At 36.1% G+C, this 19,321-nt stretch overlaps 1 protein-coding gene across 10 annotated transcripts in view; it reads left to right on the top strand.

Annotated features, from left to right (window-relative positions):
* The window catches only part of Jmjd1c (jumonji domain containing 1C), a 187,822-nt gene that overhangs the window by 99,502 nt on the left and 68,999 nt on the right, over positions 1–19,321 (top strand). For 5 of the 10 annotated variants that reach the window (XM_076557066.1, XM_042265580.2, XM_076557062.1 and 2 more), the window contains exon 3: positions 14,976–15,089. The exons of 2 other annotated variants lie outside the window; for them this stretch is intronic. Coding sequence is in view for 2 of the 8 variants with exons in the window: in XM_076557062.1 (XP_076413177.1) it covers positions 14,976–15,089 (114 nt within the window). In the remaining 6 variants the exon portion in view is untranslated. Of the gene's footprint in view, positions 1–10,961; positions 11,243–14,975; positions 15,090–19,321 lie in introns of those variants that run through there. 3 more of the 10 variants (XM_042265581.2, XM_076557067.1, XM_076557068.1) reach the window with 3 other exon arrangements.

Genomic DNA, 19,321 nt, shown 5'->3' with positions numbered 1-19,321 from the left:
ACTGCTGTCATTGGTATTTTCATATAAATATGCATATACACACAGATAAATAGATGTGTTATATATATACATATACATATATATTCACTCAACAAATATTAACTGAAACATCCATAGCTTGTTAAGCATTTACTCAAAGACTAAATTTGACTCAAAGATGAAGCTAACCAGAAAGTCTGTAAAAGACAAACCTTCTTTGGTATAAACTGCCACACCTCCACTCCATAATAGGCATTGAACTTTAAGACTCACATATGCTAGGCAACAGCTTTACCACTAACTATAATCTCAGGCTGATATGAATGTTAAAGATAATATGTTTCAATCACGTCAAATAACATGACGACATATTGAGAACATTTTAAATGAAAATAAAACTTCATTAATTGAGCCCAGAATATTAGGATATACACAATGATCTACACAATGAAGATCCATCTATAAAACCCTGCTTTGAATGGTTAAAAAGAATAGAAATGTTTCAACTAAGATATAAATAGGCCGGGCGGTGGTGGCGCACGCCTTTAATCCCAGCACTCGGGAGGCAGAGCCAGGCGGATCTCTGTGAGTTCGAGGCCAGCCTGGGCTACCAAGTGAGTTCCAGGAAAGGCGCAAAGCTACACAGAGAAACCCTGTCTCGAAAAACCAAAAAAAAAAAAAAAAAAAAGATATAAATAGATGTTATATATATGGGAAAATGTATCTTAATTTATCATGTTGAGGTGGCAGTGTACACAAAATGAAGCCATTGATCTAAAAACATTAGCCTGATATATTTTTTTTCATTTGTACAAGAGTAACATACTGTTAAATATGTACGGTCTTATCTCTGTGGGGTTGATACAGAAACTAATAAAGTACTTCCTAAATAATGAAAACAGCATCAACAAACCTGTAGTTATATAGCAATTCAAAGGGCAATTTGGGATGCATAAGGATTTGTCATAAACCACCACCCACCCCCACACACCCACCACCAAAAACTAGAGATTTTGCTTAGTGGTAGAGTTGAATACTTAGTGGACTGGAACCCCATGGTTTAATCCTTAGCACAGCAAAAGTTATGATAAGTGAAATAAACCTTACAGAGAAAGATAAATACTGTATTATTTGACTTATGTGGGATTTTAAAATGTTGAACTCATATAAACAGAGCAAAAGGGCTTGGAGAGATGGTTCTGTAGTTATGAGCTCCTCCTGTCCTTGCTAAAGGACCTGTGTTCAATTCTCAGCACCCATATTGGACAGCTCACAATCTCTAGTAATTCCAACTCAGGGGGATCTGATACCCTCTTATGGCCTCTTTGGGTACCTGCACACATGTGTCATATACTCCCCCACTCCATACATCAATTCAACAATAGCAAAAGAAACAGTGTAGAATGATGATTCCCAGGGAGTAGACAGATCTCAGTCAAAAAGTTTAGGCTTTCAGTTAATTTGAGTAAGTTGTGAGACTCTAGTGTATAGCTTGATGGCCATAGTTAACAATACTATCATCTATCATGTACATTTGAAATTTCCTAAGAGAAGTAGATTTATATTTTTCTCATCATGCACAAAGAGTAACTAGATAAAGTAGTAGATGTTTAACCAGCCTGGTTATGGCAGTCACTTTACAGTATGTGAAATCATCACATTATACACTTTAAATTTTATAAAATTAATATCAGTTATGTTTGAATAAAGATGAAAAAATAAACTGGAAAAATGTGCTGCAGTTGATAATACAAGATTAAACATTGTCGTTTTAGGGCTTCTCCTTTGTCCACAGTCTAGAGCCAGCTTATTCCGGGTTCATAGTTCATGTGACCTGAGAAATTTTTTTTGTAGCTTCACAGGCAGTTTAAATCAGCCTTGAAATCTTTTCTTGAATGATTAACTATACTTCTGGCTCTTCAAGTCTTTTCTTGAAAAACTTCCTTGTTTCAGTTCGGATGCATAGAAAATAGGGATCAGAGATGATTAAGTCCTCATCTGTTCAGAGCTTCAAGGGAAAAGTACCTTTGTGTGTGTTCATAGTGTTCACAGATTGGTTTTAGGTTTTCTCTTGCTGTGTCATTTGGGGAAGAAGCATTGCCATGTCTCCAGCCTACTGTTTCTGCTGCTTGGTGTTTTAGGAAGGAGAGAGATTGCTCCTTAAGAGGACATCTTTCTACCTGGTATCAGAGTTTCTCCTTTTGTCTTAGGATTGTCACACTTGTTAAAGAACCTCTTCATGAGTCACAGCTTCACACTGAAAATGGCTTGCTTTCTGATGTATGCTATTGGTAAGGTATTTAAAGATTTTTGTGGTTACTAAGAAAGTAATTAACTGAGCAAAGTAGCATCTGCCAAGAGAATGTTTTAAATCCTGGACTCTGCTGATCTGTCCTGAGATGTACTCTAGGCCAAGTGTTTTTAACTCCTAAAAGTTACAGAACTTTAGTTAAAAAAATGAGTGAGGTGATAGCCTGTGTATTGAAGAGTGGGGTTAGTCAGAGCTGTTAGTGGTAGAGTAAGAATTTTGCACCCTGTTGAGCCTACTGAAGCAGTGCTTTCCAAACCTGACAGAGCCTCGGATACAGCCACGGAACTTTTAAAAAAATAAGGATCCCTGGGTTCCACATACTCACAGTAAGGTGAGGGAAAGGCTTAGAAATATATGTTATTTGAAGGTTTTCTATATAGTCTTGGAATTGCCTAAAATTGTGGCTCCAAATAATAACTTGTATATTTCTGGGAAAGCCATAGATAGCACTTATTAAATTCTAAAAGGGTTGGTATTCTCAAATATGCTAACATTAGAATTGCCCAAGAACTTGTTAAAGCATAGGCATTCATGCCTTGCTCTCAGCTTCTGTGTCTGTAAGTCTATCACATACCCAGGAATTTGCATTTTTAAACTATTAATAGTCCTTTGGTATGGTCGATGCTAGTAGACAGGAGGACTGTTTTGAAAAACAACTGTACTAGAACTTGGCTAACTGTGTACTTTTCAGCATCAAGTTCTGGCAGCAGAGTAAGTAACCTTCCAGGATGCTTATCAATAACAGTAGTAAATAGAAACACAAGCAACTCATTCTAATTGTCACTTCATGAAGGTAAAGAAAACTTATTTTTCGCAAAGGAAGTAGCAGAGCAAGAGCCCACAGGCAATTTTTAAAGTTGACCTACTAACACAGTTCAGCTTCATGAAGAACTACTTCTACATACTGTTTGTATGCTTGAAGCCATGGGTTGGACCCCAACCTCAGAAAACGGAAAGAAAGACTGAGATGGAAGCAATGCTTATGCTTTTGAGACCCAATAGAAGCAATATAGCAAGTAACCCCTCAATGCACATCTGTGCGTGCGTGCGTGCGTGCGTGCGTAAAAAAATGCTCAGTGGACACTCAGATGATGGTTTTAGTTTTTTGATTTCTACACTAAAATTTGTAAATTTAAAGTAATGTTCATGTTTCCATGATAATAAACTACTGTACAAAGTTAAAATGTGGCTTAATGAAAGAGATTTAGAATCTCTGAGATAAATCTGAGAAAGCAGGTGGTCAGGGTGTTAATACTTGGAAGCCTTCAAATTCTTGACGAAAAGGCAATGGTTAAAAAGGTATAATGTAATCTAAATCCACAGGAATCCTAAAGTTTTGGCCCAGTCTGTTTAACAGACCATATGAACGTGGAAGAAAACTAGGGCTATGGAATAAGTCTTTATTATAATCCTTGAAATATCTATTTGTGAAAATACATGTCTTAATCCAAGCTTGTGGGATGCATAATGAAGTGATTGTGGAAACTTGGAAAATACATTTTAGTGATAGTTTTAGACTGAAAAGGGGCAATGAAATTAGTCATATGTAAACATAATGACAAATATCCTCTTCTGAGGATGTATACTTGATAAGAATTAAGGCCATTTATTTCAGAATTAACTTCACTTTATTCTGATTTTGTAATTATTACCATTTTAAAAAATTACTTATTTGTACTTGATGTACATTGTTGTTTTGCACGCATGTATATCTGTGTGAGGGTGTTGGATCCCCTAGAACAGGAGCTAGAGACAGTTGTGAGCTGCCATGGGGCTGCTGGGAATTGCTCATCCTCTGGAAGAGCAGCCAGTGTGCCTAACCACTGAGCCATCTCTTCAGCCCCCTAATTATTAGCATTTTAACATATGCTTTACATGTATGGTTGTGTCGACTTGTGTAGATTTCTTATCCCCATAAATTATAATTGATTTTTTATTGCTAAGAGATAAAAGATCTGTGGATCACAGAAATCCATCTTGCATACTTTCCATGTGGTTTGGTGTCTGTTACTTGAGACAGCCTTTACTTCGCTTTTATTTATTAATACATTTTCAAATAGGATTATGCTACTTTGTGTTCTGCTACCAATATAATATATGAACATGAAGCAGTCTTTTCTGCTCATTTGTAGTATTGGTGATTTTGAAAAGTTTGATTTGATAGTGTTATCTGTACGCTTAAAGCACTAAGTAATTTGAGAAGAAAATAGTAGAATCTTAATTTATAAACAACTTTTCATCTGCACCAAAAGTGGGGTTTTTATTCAGTGACAAAACTGATAAGTTTTTATCTAAATCTTTTTTTTTTTCTTTGACTTTTGAGATGGAGTCTCTCAGTGTAGCCTTGGCTAGTCTAGAACTCATTCTGTAGACCAGGCTGGCCTCAAACGCAAAGAGATCCACCTCCCTCTGCCTCCCAGTACTGGAATTAAAGGAGTGAACCACCACACCCCACCTTTGTATGATTATTAATGGTTGTAAAATTAGATTTGTTTCCTTATGTCTGCTTCAGATACATGTATTGGCTTCCTGTTTTCAGACTCTCTAAATTTCTTCCATATTGGTTTCTGGAAATCTAAGATTCTCTTACCCTATACTTAGGTAGCTAGATTTGTGAAATACAAACGTAGGACATAAGTTTTTCTTTTCTTTTTCTTTTTGAGATAGGTTCTCACTGTGTAGTGTTGGCTGGCCTGGAACTTGATATGAAGACCAGACTGGCCGATAACTCTTAAATATCCACTTGCCTTTGCCTCCCATGTGCTGGGATTAAAGGTGTACACCATCTTGTTCTCAAGCTTTCCTTTATTAAATTTAGGGGTTAATCCTTGTTCTGATTTAGTTTTTTGAGACAGGTTGACACTATTGTCCAGTTTGGCCTAGAATCCAATATGTGTGAGCTCAGTGTTCATATGCTGGCCTGTCCCAGCCTCCCAGGTGCTGGGATGTTCACAGGCATCTGCTCCCATGCTCATCCCTTATTTGTTAGCTTGAAGATGGTTATAAAATCGATGAAGGATGCGATGAAGGATGCACATCCCAGATTAACACTGCTGGTAGTCAATACCTGTCATTGAGCCCATAGTGCATTGACTTGCCCTTTGCAGGATATGTTGATAAAAAATTTGTTAAAGTCAGGCTTCTAGTATCTTAGTATCATATTCCTCCATTTAAAGTTCAAAGGTTAACGTTTAATACATCAAATGGCAGAATACTTTGCTCTCTGCCACTCCATGCCAACAATCATGGAAACAATATAGTTATTGCATACTGTCTTACAGTATAAAAATTACACTGCTTCCAGAGTACCGTGATTCTTACCGCCACAGCCTGCAGAGTTATGTTGAAAGAAAATTAGTAAAGACTCACTATTAGGAGGCAGAAGGACTAATCAGAGTAATTCTGAAAGAGAAGTTTGAGGTGAGAAACTCTTACACAATTCTAATGTCAGTGTGTCTCACTAGTAGAAGAGAGCCTAGAAGGGACTAGAGGTCAGTGAGAAAGTATGAGGTACTAGGTTTGATTGTCCAGCATCTTAAAGAGAAACAAAAATCTAGAAGGAAAAGATTTGCTTTAATTACAAATTTAGTTGTAATACAGAATTTCAAGACATTGTTAGTGTAAACCTTTGACAAGATAGCTGCAAAATGCTGTTATCAAGGATATAGTGAGAATGAAAGAGGGGTAGTAGTTCTCCAGGTTAATTTTTAACACTTACAATAGTATGTTATAATCACTAATGCTGTGTCTTCCAAACATACCATAAATTGTGCTAGGAAAAGAGCTTGTCTTTATCTTTTTATCATCACAGCCAAGCCACACAAGACCCCACATAGATTGCTTGACTGAGTGTTCTGCTACTTAAGGGAGAGGGTGAGGTGAGCTTCTCGTCTGTTTTTAAAATCTGTGTGTGTGTTCACAGGTATGTGTGTATAGAGTAGGGAGTCTTCCTTAATGGTTTTTCTGCCTTATTCTTCAAATCAGCGTTTCAGTCAAACCCAGTGCTTGCCAATATGGCTAGTTAGACTTCTCTGAGGATGCCCTCTCTAACATCAGAGTTAGAATTACAGGGGAACCAACCTGCACACCTGCCCTTTACATGGGTTGTAGAGATCTGAACTCAGTATCTCTTGCTTTCTTGATAAGTGCTTTTTAAATAGTTAAGGTGAGTTCCCCGCTAGAGAGAGGAAGTCAGAAGATGAGTTTGTATTTTCTAGAAATAAATGTAGAGCTCAGTCTAAAGGCATAAAGCTATATTCTACAGCCTTTGCATTGTGTGCAGGATCTGTATATGTTGAATAAGGAAATATTAGTCCTTTAGGTATTAGGATACAGGAATTTTGCACTTACATATTTTCATAGATAATATAGAAAAAAGTTTGCCCTACTGAAAAATATTTGCCAGAATCTAGTTAGGACATATAAGGCTGTATCTAGTCGAGGTCCTTGTAACTATGATTGTTCATCTTTTTTTTTTTTTTCTATTAGTATGTCTTTGTTTGGTATTTTTGGTTTTGTTTGTTTTAGAGACAGAGTCTCACTATGTAGCTCGCTGTTCTGGAACTCACTCTGTAGACCAGGTTAGCCTGAGCTCACAGAGATCTACTTGCCTCTGCCTCCTGCTAGTATTATCTTTTAAAATAGTGGTAATACTAGGCCATTGAACACAGAAGAGGTTTATTCCCTAGTATTCTCCCCTTGGTTCTCATGCTGACAGAAGGTTTTGTTGTTCTTGGGGTTTTTCTGGTCTTTATTGTTGGAGAAATCCCAAGGATTTCACTCTTCCCTGTGTATAAAGGTGTAGGATTTACTTTTATAGAACAAGCTGAAATGTGACTAAAATGCCCATTTAACCGTTCATTGCATTTACAGCCTTCTCACATTATTGGAAAGAACAAATTTTCTCTGGAAAGCCAGACAGCAATGCCTTCCTTTTAGCCTCTGTTTACTTTCTCACCTCTGTTGATTATTCAGCTTGTAACCTGGAAACCAGCTAAAGGGGAAGGAAGTCAGAGATGTGTATTTCTGGGCAGTAACTGGAGTAGTTTCCTCTTCCTCTAGCTGGGTTCAGCAGCTAGAAAAGGCTTCTTATCCTTCACCAGAGGGCAGGGCGGGGGTTGATGAGTTCCTCACTTTCTCTGTCTGATCTGCGTTTCCCATTCCTGATAAGCTTTAATAATAAGAGAACCAAGGAGACTTGGTAAGACCTAGCAGCTTTCTTTTTTTTTTTTTTTTTTTTTTTTTTTGGTTTTTCGAGACAGGGTTTCTCTGTGTAGCTTTGCGCCTTTCCTGGAGCTCACTTGATAGCCCAGGCTGGCCTCGAACTCACAGAGATCCGCCTGGTTCTGCCTCCCGAGTGCTGGGATTAAAGGCGTGCGCCACCGACGCCCGGCCCTAGCAGCTTTCTATATCATCACTTTACTGTTTTTTTTTTTCCTTTGGTTTTTCGAGACAGGGTTTCTCTGTGTAGCCCTGGCAGTCCTGGAACTCCCCTTGTAGACTAGGCTGGCCTCAAACTCAGATACTTACTTGCCTTGACCTCTTGAGTGCTGGGATTAAAGGTGCGCGCCACCACTGCCCGGCTACGTCACTGTTTTTATGTGTGTTAGAAATTTGTTAGATTACAAGAACAAACATATTAATGTATTTACAAACGTGTCAAATGTTAGTTCAATATTGAAAAGTATCCTGTTGCATGTCACCAGTTGCTTGTGTGTATCTCTGTGAATCTTTGTTTTCTATCAAGAGTTGTCTAGCTAAGTTCTCTAAAGACATCTTCTTACTTTATTTCAATATTGATATGGTTTGAAATATGTTTAAAAAGACTATTTGGTTCCTCAGTAATGATACTAGTTATTTTGATTTTATCTTAAGAAACATGGATGGTTGACTGTGGCAGTTGGGTTGATCCTGTGGTTCTTTGTGCTGTTGCTTCTGTTGGAGTCTGATAGTGCTTGGGCAGCATTTGAAAAGTCTGTTGCATATATAATCAAACCTGAGTATATAGTACTGTATTACAAGATTAATCCTGTGAAATACTAAACTTCGAGTACTATGTATTGTAAGTTATAGAATAAGAAAGGTACTTAAAATTTGATACTTAGCCGGGCAGTCGTGGTGCATGCCTTTAATCCCAGCATTCTGGAGGCAGAGACAGGTGGATCCCAGTGGGTTCAAGGCCAGCCAGGTCTACAGAAAAAGTTCCAGGACAGGCTCCAAAGCTACACAAAAAAACCCTGACTTGAAAAACAAAACAAAATTTGATACTTAAATCCTTACCTTTATGAAACATTTGGTGGCTCTGTGTTGTTTGGGACTCAGAAAGAGATTGCCATATGTATCCCATTTGTTGTCCTGTGTAACATATATGACCTGTTTTCCCCTTCCTATGTGTGTTTTTCTATGTCATGGGAATGAGTTATTAGGATTACATATTGTAATTTTTAATCTTCACTTGACAGCATTATTTTAAATATTTTATGCTAAAGTAACATTTTAGTACCATCCGTTGCCTGTGAATTAAAGCATTTTATTTTAGCACCACCCATGCTCTATAAAATGAAGCCATATTTACTCCCATACTTAGACTAATCATTGTCTCTCCCTTCATCTTCACTCCATGCCCATTCTTGGTTTTAGGGATAAGGCTTCAGTCTAGCCCAGGCTGGCCCTAAGTTTATGCCAGTCTTTCTGTACCAGCTTACAGTTAGGAACCACCACACCCAGTAAAGCTTTATTTTCACATTTTTATTGCATGTGTTTATAGTAAGTATGTTTCTTCATGTGATTCTTAAATGGAACTGAAAACATTTCAGGTAAATATTAACACTGAGGTCTCTCTGTGTCAGAAGCTAGTATTTTATGTTATAAAGATTTAAAATTTGATTATACTGACAGATGAGTAGATATGACCTAGTGTTTAGCATGTAGGCACAAATCATGTTTTACATCTCTGGTCTTTAGGTTATTGAGTAGCTGAAGTTAATGTTTCAGAATCACATAAGCCTCTGTTTATAAAATGAGAAAACACTGTTTTGGTTTAGAAGAAATAAATGAGTAACACATGTAATTTTAAGTCTTTTAACATTTATTAAAAATTGAACAGCAATATACAGGGAATTATAATATCTACCAATATAACCAAAGTATCATTTTGATTATAATCAGTGTGGATTTATGATACATCTTAGCATGCATTTTCTTTTGTTTTCTACAGACAGCACAAATCTTACTTCAGAGAACCACATTTTAGATGCTCCATAGCCACACACTTACTTCACTTAATGTTGTACAGCATAACCCTAGAGTTATGAGCCAGCTTTCCCTTTGAATGGGGTGCTTCTGAGATGGTTTTTTGTGTCTTTTTTTTTAAAGTTTATTGTACCTATTGGTTTATTTTTTAAGATTTTGTTGTTTTCTTGAGACAGTGTTCTGCCTTCCTTTGTTGGCCTTGAACTCACAGCAGTCCCCTTACCCCCATGTGTGTTGATATTACAGACCTGCACCACCACATCAAGTGCTTGTCTTTTCTTCCCCCTTTGTTTGTCTGTTTTTGGAGAGACAGGCGCTTGGGCCAGACTTTCCTTAAACCCCTAGGTAGCTGAAGATGACCTAGAACCCCATCATTGTATTTCTACTTCTCAGGGAAGAGAATGAACCATGCATGAACCAGGTCACTCAGCTTCACAGTTTTTAAAATTCTGTTTCTCTTGAGGTTTTTTTTTAAATACTTACTATAAGATCAAATAAGTTTTTCTTTTATTTTGAGATTATAATTACAGCGTTTCCCTTTCCTTTCTACAAACCCTCTCATATTTCATCCATCATCCAAACCTTATTGTTATATTTCACATTCATGGCCTGTTTCTTCATTGATTGTTATTGCATGAATGTATATGGTTTATATGTACGTGTACACACACACACACACACACACACACACACACACACACACACACACACGCATCATTCCGGAGTATAATCTGCTCAGTCTGTATGTTACATAGCAAAATAATTTTTAAAAGCCCAAGCCACAGTTTTTAAAAATAGCTTAATGATAAATACTCTTTATTTTTGCCAACTTGATATTACATATTTTTTATTTTATTTGCTTTCTCACCTTGGTAATTCTGGAAAACAAAAACTTTGTATTTGCTTTACGAAGGAGACAGTAAACTTGAGCTCTTCGTCTCGCCACTAGTCTGTCTTTGTCTGTTGTTAAAATTATGAGCCAGTCTCTATGGCCGCAGCCAAATGAGTAATCACCAGTAATGTGACTCGTGCTGGAAGTGACTCCATCAGCACCTGTGACGGGGGATTAGTTACAGTTTACAGAGCACCGCCTCTTCCCTTCTCTCAGTGTGCCCTAAGCCAAGTCCTCGTTCTCATTTGGGTGTCTGTGCTGTTGGAAGTGACTGCAGTGTGTTTCCATGCAGACAGTACAGTGGGAAAGCTTCCTCTAGCTAATGGATGGCTGCTCTCTTTATTTGGAGTATCTTACTGGTTATGTAAGCGACCTCGGGAGAAATTATCCTGACCCAGATCGGAGGATGCAGTAGTGCTTCAGTTGCAGGATTTCTTCGTCGTTAACACCACTGTGCTGATGACAAAGAGCAAGTTGTAATCCTCATCACTGCCAGGGCTGAGCCGGGCAGACAGAAAATCGTCATTTGCTGCTGGGAGGCTTGTTAGGTTACAGCCTCTGCTTCGTTTTGTGGTCTTGGCTTTTCTTCCTATACAATGACGGCGCTGCAAGTGAGCTCAGAAATGCTTGGTTTGAAAGCCTTTGCCTGTGATTGTTTTTGAAGACTAAAGAAGTATTTATGCTTGATTCAAAAAAAAATACTGCTCAAGAACAGAATGAAATGTCAGCTATATTTACTGACCTTTAAAGCCTTGGGCTTGGATTGCTGAGATTTAAAGATACTTTAAAATTCTCAAGAACTAAGTACGGTTTGTATTTTTCTGCTTCCTTTTTCTTTTGTCTTTATTACATTTGGTTTTACTTCTTAGTCTTAAAAATTGAGGTCATTGCCTTTTATAGTTCTAGGCTCAGCATTCTTAGTTTTAAGATTTCTAAAACTATTTAGAAAGAGGTTTACAGTGTTGCCGATAATTTAGTAACACTAAAAAATTAATTTTAAAAACTAGACTTTAATTGTTTTAAGTATTTGGGCTGACGTGTTTAGACGACACTGTTTTAAGGGAAGTAGGAGTATTGTTTTGTGAGAGTTTTTGTGTTTTCCTTTTTTTGGTGGTGGTATATCTTCCCTTCCCCACCCCCAACTTGTTTTCTAACAGTATCATGTTTTCAATAGACCTGCTTGGGTGGGAATTTGGACTTTGTTCTTTCAAGTAGCTCCAGTCTTTTTTTATTTATTTTTTTCACTTTGTAGGTTAAACCTTGACTTACAAAATGTGACCTAGATCATTTTTAGTTTCAGTATTTTCCTTTGTTGAGATTTAGACTTGTATTTTTGTAGTTAATGAGCCTGATTTTTTTTTTTAAACTTGAAAAAGGAATTGTTAAATGTTAACCGGAGATTGTTAGAAACTCTGACTGCAGACATAAACCCCATGAATTTCCTGTTAAGTACTGGATGGTGAGCTTTAATGTGTTTTGTCTGAGCAGCTGAGCCGTACTTGAGAACTGTAGATGATTTATTTAAAAAGACTTTTCGGGGAGGGCTCATCTGTTGGCCTCTTCCTCATGTCAATGGAATGTGGTGCAGCATGGAGCCCCAAACAGGATACAGTTGTCGAGCATTCTTCCTATAGCGCGGTCGGCCTTGCTAGAAATACAGGCTCGCAGCAGCGTTTATTTTTAAAGTTTGATTAACACTAACAGATGACATTAAGAGAACTCTCAATCCACTAATAAAATGGAAAAAGTGTTTTGTTTCAACTACATGTTCAATTTTAAGTTAGTGTCTTTCATTTGGGTTTTCAAAGATTCAAGTTCTTTGTGATTCAGGCCATATTCTACTGGGCTTGCTTCCCCTTAGGCTGAGGAAGTTCCTCATAGAATGTCTTTAGAGTCCTGAATTAGTTATGCATGAGCTTTAGTTTCTGTACATGCCAGTGCACCTACAGCAGAGAAACTTTTACTATGGATTCATTATTAAAGCAACAAAATCCATTTGTTTTCATTTTAATATGGACATGTTTAATTTTTGATGTGTTAGATGCAAAAATTAACATGGTTACATAGTGGATTGCCACTTTAAAAAAATCATCGTATATTTTAACTGTATTTTTCATGTTTGTATTTATATTATTTTAATAAAGTAAATTTCTTGCACTGGCACAGTTGGTAATTTAATATAATTTTAATGTTTATTTAACAAATACTAGTCTCTGCTTGTTGAGGGTGTATTTGTAATTTAAATGTAATTGTATATGGTATCATTTGTAATTCAGCCTTTTTATTTATTTGTCATACATTATTTGACACCCAAATTATACCAAAGGCTTTCAGTTAAATACCTTAAAATTTGAGGAATTATTTTATCTAGAAATTAAACCCCTTTCCAAGTTAATTTAAAGTTATTTAAATTATGTTAACTTGCTAAATTTTACCTCTAAATCGCTGGTCCACCTTGAAAAGGAGAGCTCTTGAGAAGATCTTCTCTGGAATGTTTTTGATATTATAAAATGACTGGGTCTCAGGAAATGCAAAACACCTGTATTATTTGCGTAAGAAAGAGGTACTTGGGACTAAGTTTACTTGTGTCAAATCCTGCTAAATTGAATTGTGTCTTTAGCCACTTAGATAATAATCTTTTGTGTATCGTTTTTGTTAACCTTTATGGCTTGGCCTGAAGTATTTGGAAAAGAAACAGATAATGTCCAAAGATTGAAAGTCCTTTTGAGAAGGAGCCAGTGTTCATTCATTTACCAAAGCTAAACTAATAGAAGTATAACATGAAAATTTTTCTTTGTAGAAATAAGATAAGTTAGTAGCTATTCATGTTGTTAACATATTCCATATAGTCAGATAACATGAACCTTTAAAAAGTGAGTAAATTCTCTTATAAGTAATGATGGGATTTTGTGAAATAGTAATTGTAGGAATCTAGGCCCAAGAAATAAAGAAAATTGGTAGTGGGCATGAATAGATATCCGTGGGAATTTTCTATTTTGAAAAAGTTGTTTCGCACACAAAATACTTTGATAAATATCTAGTACTTGAAAGGCTAGACTGGAACATTTTAGAAAGTTATTGTAATTAGATTGAATCAATCAGAAGTGTTGAAAATAAGTGCAGTATACAAGAGAGGGGGTTTGTTTATTTGTATTTTTTATTCTAGAGATACAAGGCTTCTTGTGCATGCTAATAAATTAGCATGTTACCCTTTTCCTGAATTTTTTCAGTATAATTTCAATGAAAGAAAATGTTATTTGTTCACATAATTCATTGTAATGTAAAATAGAGTAGAAATGAGGTATGTTTAAAATATTTATTTATTATGTACTGATCAAAAAGGTTATAGATTGCAGCATTTAAGTCCTGTTAGGAATTTCTTAAATGTAGAAATTAACTATTTAAGGACCACTTCAAACTAAAAATCTTGACTTTTTCCCCCCAGAGTATTTTGTATTTCTTTAAGACTTAATAACTACATGAAAGGGTAAACACAAACACCAGCTTTAGGAATCCTGGAGACATTTATTGTCTCTGAAAAAAAGTTTTGTTTTGTGTCCAAATGGTAACTCAGGTTGACTTGTAATGAGGAAACTGTATGTGTGTGTGTGTGTGTGTGTGTGTGTGTCTGTGTGTGTGTGTGTGTGTGTGTGTGTGTGTGTGTGTGTGTGTGTGTGTGTGTGTGTGTCTGGGTCTGGGTCTGGGTCTGGGTCTGGGTCTGTGTCTGTGTCTGTGTCTGTGTGTCTGTCTGTCTCTCTGTCTCTGTGTTTAGAAGCCCAGTTGGTTATTGCATTTTTCATGGTTTTGATTCTTTTATAGGAAAGCCAGTTTTTTTTTAAGACGATAGAATTTTGTTTTCATTTAAATTTTTTTAGAACAAACAGTATAGATACAAGAATACATTTCATTTTTATTGAAACTGACTCTACTAAGAATAAGAATGTGGTAATAGTCATCCAAAGAAACAAACATGGCATTCTTATTTCTTCCCTCTAACCTTCCCACCTCCCTTACTGCAGTGTGATCTCAGACTCACTTTCACAGTGCCAGAGACAGGAGTCTTGGCTGCTGAGTAGACTCTGTGGTCTTTCTTACTGACCTCTTCCTGCTGCCCTCTCTGCTCTCATTCAAGTAACTGGATTCAAGACAGGGATGGAGTTAGATCAGATTCTTCCTGCTCAGTATTCAAATTAGATAACTTCTCTCTTGATGGTTTAGTGAAGAGAGGGCAAATGTGTTTGACTTTTTCAGAAGCAGTTTCATTTTTTAGTGTTAAGCAGGAACATATACATGTGTATCTGGTAGTCCCTGTTCAAAAATACACATCGGCTTAATACAGTGTTATTTTTAGCTTGCTTATTGTGGTTGTATTTAATTCCTTTTTAATGAATACAAAATAGTCTACGGTTTGAATAAAAGCATTAGATTATATACAATTGTGACAATGATATTTAAACATGTATTCATATGTACCCTTTGTATCACACCTTGAGGATAAAACCAGAAAATAACCATTAGATTTTTTTTTTTCTTTTTTGACAGACCTTCAAACCATTGGTTGAAAATAGTATACCTAGTTCGATCACTGCAGTAGAATTCCTTATAGATAAGCAACTGGATTTTTTAACAGAAGATAGTGCCTTTCAGCCATACCAGGTAAGAAACAACACTACTTTCAGAAGTTACTTGTTCATTAAACTTCATTCATAATTAGATATTCTTAAACTTTGTTTTATTTAACATATTAGATATATGAGGAAGCAAGTGCATTCAATATATTTTGATTATAACATAATTTATCAGTTAATATGTGCTGAGACCTTCCTGTGAATCAGGAAGGTTCTTGCTGTTGTTAGGATTACAGGAATGAACACAGCAGTCTTTGTCATTCTGAATGTTAGAAAAGAACTGGCTAGACACTACTATTACTTCTGTTTATTTTCTCTCTCTCTCTCTCTCTCTCTCTCTCTCTCTCTCTCTCTCTCTCTCTCGCGCGCGCGCTCTTTTCTTAAGAGGAACTTTTCAGTTGTTGGTAACTGAATAGTAGTTTAAGGAAATGCATTTTTAGGAAATGTGTTTCTCAGTAGACAGATTTAAATTATGGGAGGAAACTCATCACAAGTATGAACTATTTGAGGAGATACATACTTATAATCCTACCACTTAGGAGGCTGAAGCAGGAGGATCTTTTTCAGGGATAGCCTGGGCAACATAGTAAAACTGTCTGAGAAAGCATCAAAGTATATTGGGGGCGGGCAGTGGTGCTGGAGATATGTGTCAATCAATGGCTAAGGATTGGAGTTACCAACACCAACATCAGGCAAGTCACAACTACCTGTAACCCCAGCTCTAGGGAATCTAATGCCCTCTTCTGACCTTTGCTGGTGCAGGCGTGTGGAATATATACACAGAGATGTGCACATACAAAGATAGGTTAAAAATTAAATCCTTTGTCTTTTAATAGAGGAAAAGAGAATAGGTTTTTAATCTTCTAACTTACTAAAATTTTTAAATTAAGAGTTTACATTTTCATAATTGGACTTTAGCTTCAGTATTTTAAATCTATACACATATATTTGTTGCAAATACTTTTCTAATTAAATGTTTATGTAATATTATAACTGCATTAAACAAAAAATGAGGGAACTACGTTAGTTTTCCCCGGTAAGTAGTGGAAAGTTCATTGCTGTTTCGTTATTCAGAAAATGAAGTGTAGAGCTGTTGTTTCCATGGGAAGAACAAGAAAGGACTTAAGTTACTGAGCAGTGAGTTGTGCTGAAGTTGTAACACTAGGGAATTGAAGTAGTTCTTTGAAGTTTGCAAACCTAACATAGCAGTTCCTTTTCTGTAAATATTGTTTCCTAATTTGAATCTTCTATAGATTTACATATGTCTTTTACTTTTTCTCTTTCTTCTTTACATAGTGTAGTTACTGTTTTATTTTGTTGTTTGGTACTCTGAGCTTTTATTTCTAGCTTACATTTATGGCTAAAATTCACAGCAAGTCCCAATCGAGTAATAGAGGGGTTGGAACTTTCCTCTTGGATTTTATTTTGCTTTTGTGAGTGCTGCCTCTGAGCCTTATTATCATTTGTTTCATTTCTAAAAGCCATTTAAATGTGCATATAGATGAGATAAAGAGTATCTCCAATTCATAGTGTTTTCCTCCGGCTTGCTTTATTAGCACCATGGAAATTTAGTTTGGATCTGAAGTATAATAATAGTTATATATTATATAGTACTGCTTTTATAAATCTCAGTGTCCCAACTGCAACACACTTGTTAAGAAGAGTGTGCTAACACGGGTGGGTTGCGTTGCCCCACTTCCCAACATTTAGAGACAGCTTTCAGATTCTGGTCATTTGTTTTCTTTTTAATAACAAAAGCACAGGATCTAAAATTTTAGGTCCCTTGTTGAATTGTGTGATTGTGCTTGTTTAGAAGTGATCTATACTGCTTTTCTAATAGATATGAAAATCAACCTGTGGCCTAGACAGATTTTGTATCTCTGAGACGTGAGATGACTCACTGAAGTTGCCCCTTATTTGACATTTAATAATTGATGTTTCCAAACAACAGATATTAACCTAAGAGCACTTGACTTTTAGAATTTGTTAGTTTTATAAGAAAGCGATTATTTACAAGCAAGTGTTTTGCTTTTATTTTATTTTATTTTATTTTTTTTTTAGACAAGATTAGCTCTATAACCCAGACTGTTCTACAATCTATGAACTTCATGTTTTAGCCTCCCCAGGGCTGGTATTACTGGTTGTGTACAACCTCACCTGACTACAAGAAATTTTTATATTTAGTTTAGTTTTTTTAAAAAATCTTGTTAAAAGTATCAGCATATTTCCTTCAGTTCATATGTTTTTAGCATGCAGAATAGACATATGTGATATAGGTCTAAGATGGTTTAACATCATTTCTCATAATTATTAAAATTAATGTGTTAAATAAAGACACATTTGGAGAAAAGAAAAACTACTGGAGTTTCTTTAATCAAAGAGACTTAATTCCAGAGTTCTTTTTGTAATCCATCAACTAAGTAGTACCTGTAGTTCCTTGGCATCTTAAACGTGGTGTCTGTTACTTCCTTGACCTCTCAGCTCTAGAAGGTAATAATGAATAAGTCAATGGACTTTGGATACTAGCCTTACAATTTATTGTCATGTCTTTTTCTCACTTTAAATTTCATGAAGCAATTTCTTTGTAATCAAGTTGATAGTTATCTTTTAATAATGACTTAGGTATGGAGGAGGAGGGCTTATCTCTTCTTTAGAAATGGGTTTTTTTTGCATATTATTTTTAGCTTATAATAATGAGACTTATTTTCATTTAAAAAATTTCTAGAAATGATACCCTTTAACCCCAATCGCTGAATTCTCAGGATTCCGTTCTGTAGGAGTATGATTTACAGTTGTACAGCCCCCCTTTTTTTTTTAAATTTGTATTTTTTATAAGTATAGTGGATGTTTTGCTTGCAGGTTAGGTATGCACCAGTGTTCATGCAATGCCTGTGGAGGCTGGAAGATGGCATTCGATTCCCTGGAACTGGAGTTACAGAGAGTTAATTAGGTTCTAAGAGAGTGCTGGCAATCGATCTTCTGAAAGAGCAGACAGTATTCTTAACCACTAAGCCATCATTCCAGACTCTGAAACCATCCAACACACACACATCAACTTAGAATGAGAGCATAGATACAATGTAAGGAAATGTTTAAAAGTAGATGACTTAACAGTTAGTACAAGTCCTTTCACTTGAGTTCATTGATTTGTTTGCCTTCTGCCCTTTTCCGTGAATGATTTCAGTGTATCTGATATCAGATTACATCTATTAAGTTATTTGCTCTGGTCAGTTTTTAGGTGACATGAAATTGGATGTTTTCAATATTTTGGAAAGAATTTTAACTGGTGAGAAAAATTGAATCAGTACTTCAGATATTACAATTAAATGCATTTTTATTAGGTCACAGTAGCAACAAACATCTTTGACATTGTTAATTTTATTTTGTTTTTCTTTTCCTGTGCACACAAAGGAGTTGTTTCCTTCTCTTAGTTTTCCTAGTTGCAATTAATATTCTTTGAAGCAGAGGTGGTGGGGGAAAGAGACAGGGAAAGCAAGTAGAGAACTCCATAGCACCTACTGCTGTCTTTGCTGGGGGAAGGTGGTGGAGTGAGGTGGACAGGTCATTGCTTCTTTATTTGAAGCCTTTTGGTTGTATTATAGTTGATTTTGCTCCACTTGGGAATGTGATACAGAAGTTGATATTTTTCCAATTAAGTTTGATTGTACTTTTGATCAGAGTTTAAATGATAAAGTCAGAACATTTAACTTTCAGCTTGATTTTGAAATTGGCTTGTCCTGCATTTGGCGAGTAGCCATGCACACACCTGCAGTTTTCAGGTTGGTTGCTTCATACAGGATATAGAAGAGATTAGTTCTTGCCTGAGAATTGCATATGACTCATGAATTGATTTGATCTGCTTTGGTAGTCCAGTATTTTCTAGGGATCACAATCTTGCTTTTTTCTTTTTAATTGAAAATAGTTTTTCCCCCTTTTTTTATGCAATATATCCTGATTACAGTTTCTCTTTCCTCTTTTCAGTTTTCCCCTCCCATCTGGATCCACTCCCTTTCTGTCTCATTAGAAAAGAAACAGTATTCTAAAGAATAATAATAAAACAAAATAAAATATAACCATCTCATCTTCCACCATGTTGCTCCCTGAACCCTGAGGGGAGGGATTTGATGGAGACATCTCATTTAGAGCTGAGTGTCCCAAGGTCTCTCATTGTGCATATCGTATGGTTGTGGGTCTCTGCATCTGTATCCATCTGGAGCAGGAAGAAGCTACTCTGATGATGGCTAAACAGGCTATTGAGCT

Source organism: Peromyscus maniculatus, chromosome 21 (genome assembly GCF_049852395.1).
Source record: "Peromyscus maniculatus bairdii isolate BWxNUB_F1_BW_parent chromosome 21, HU_Pman_BW_mat_3.1, whole genome shotgun sequence".
Taxonomy (NCBI): Eukaryota; Metazoa; Chordata; class Mammalia; order Rodentia; family Cricetidae; genus Peromyscus; species Peromyscus maniculatus.
The sequence above is the reverse complement of the archived record's forward strand: the minus strand, read 5'-3'. Positions and strand labels throughout refer to the sequence as shown.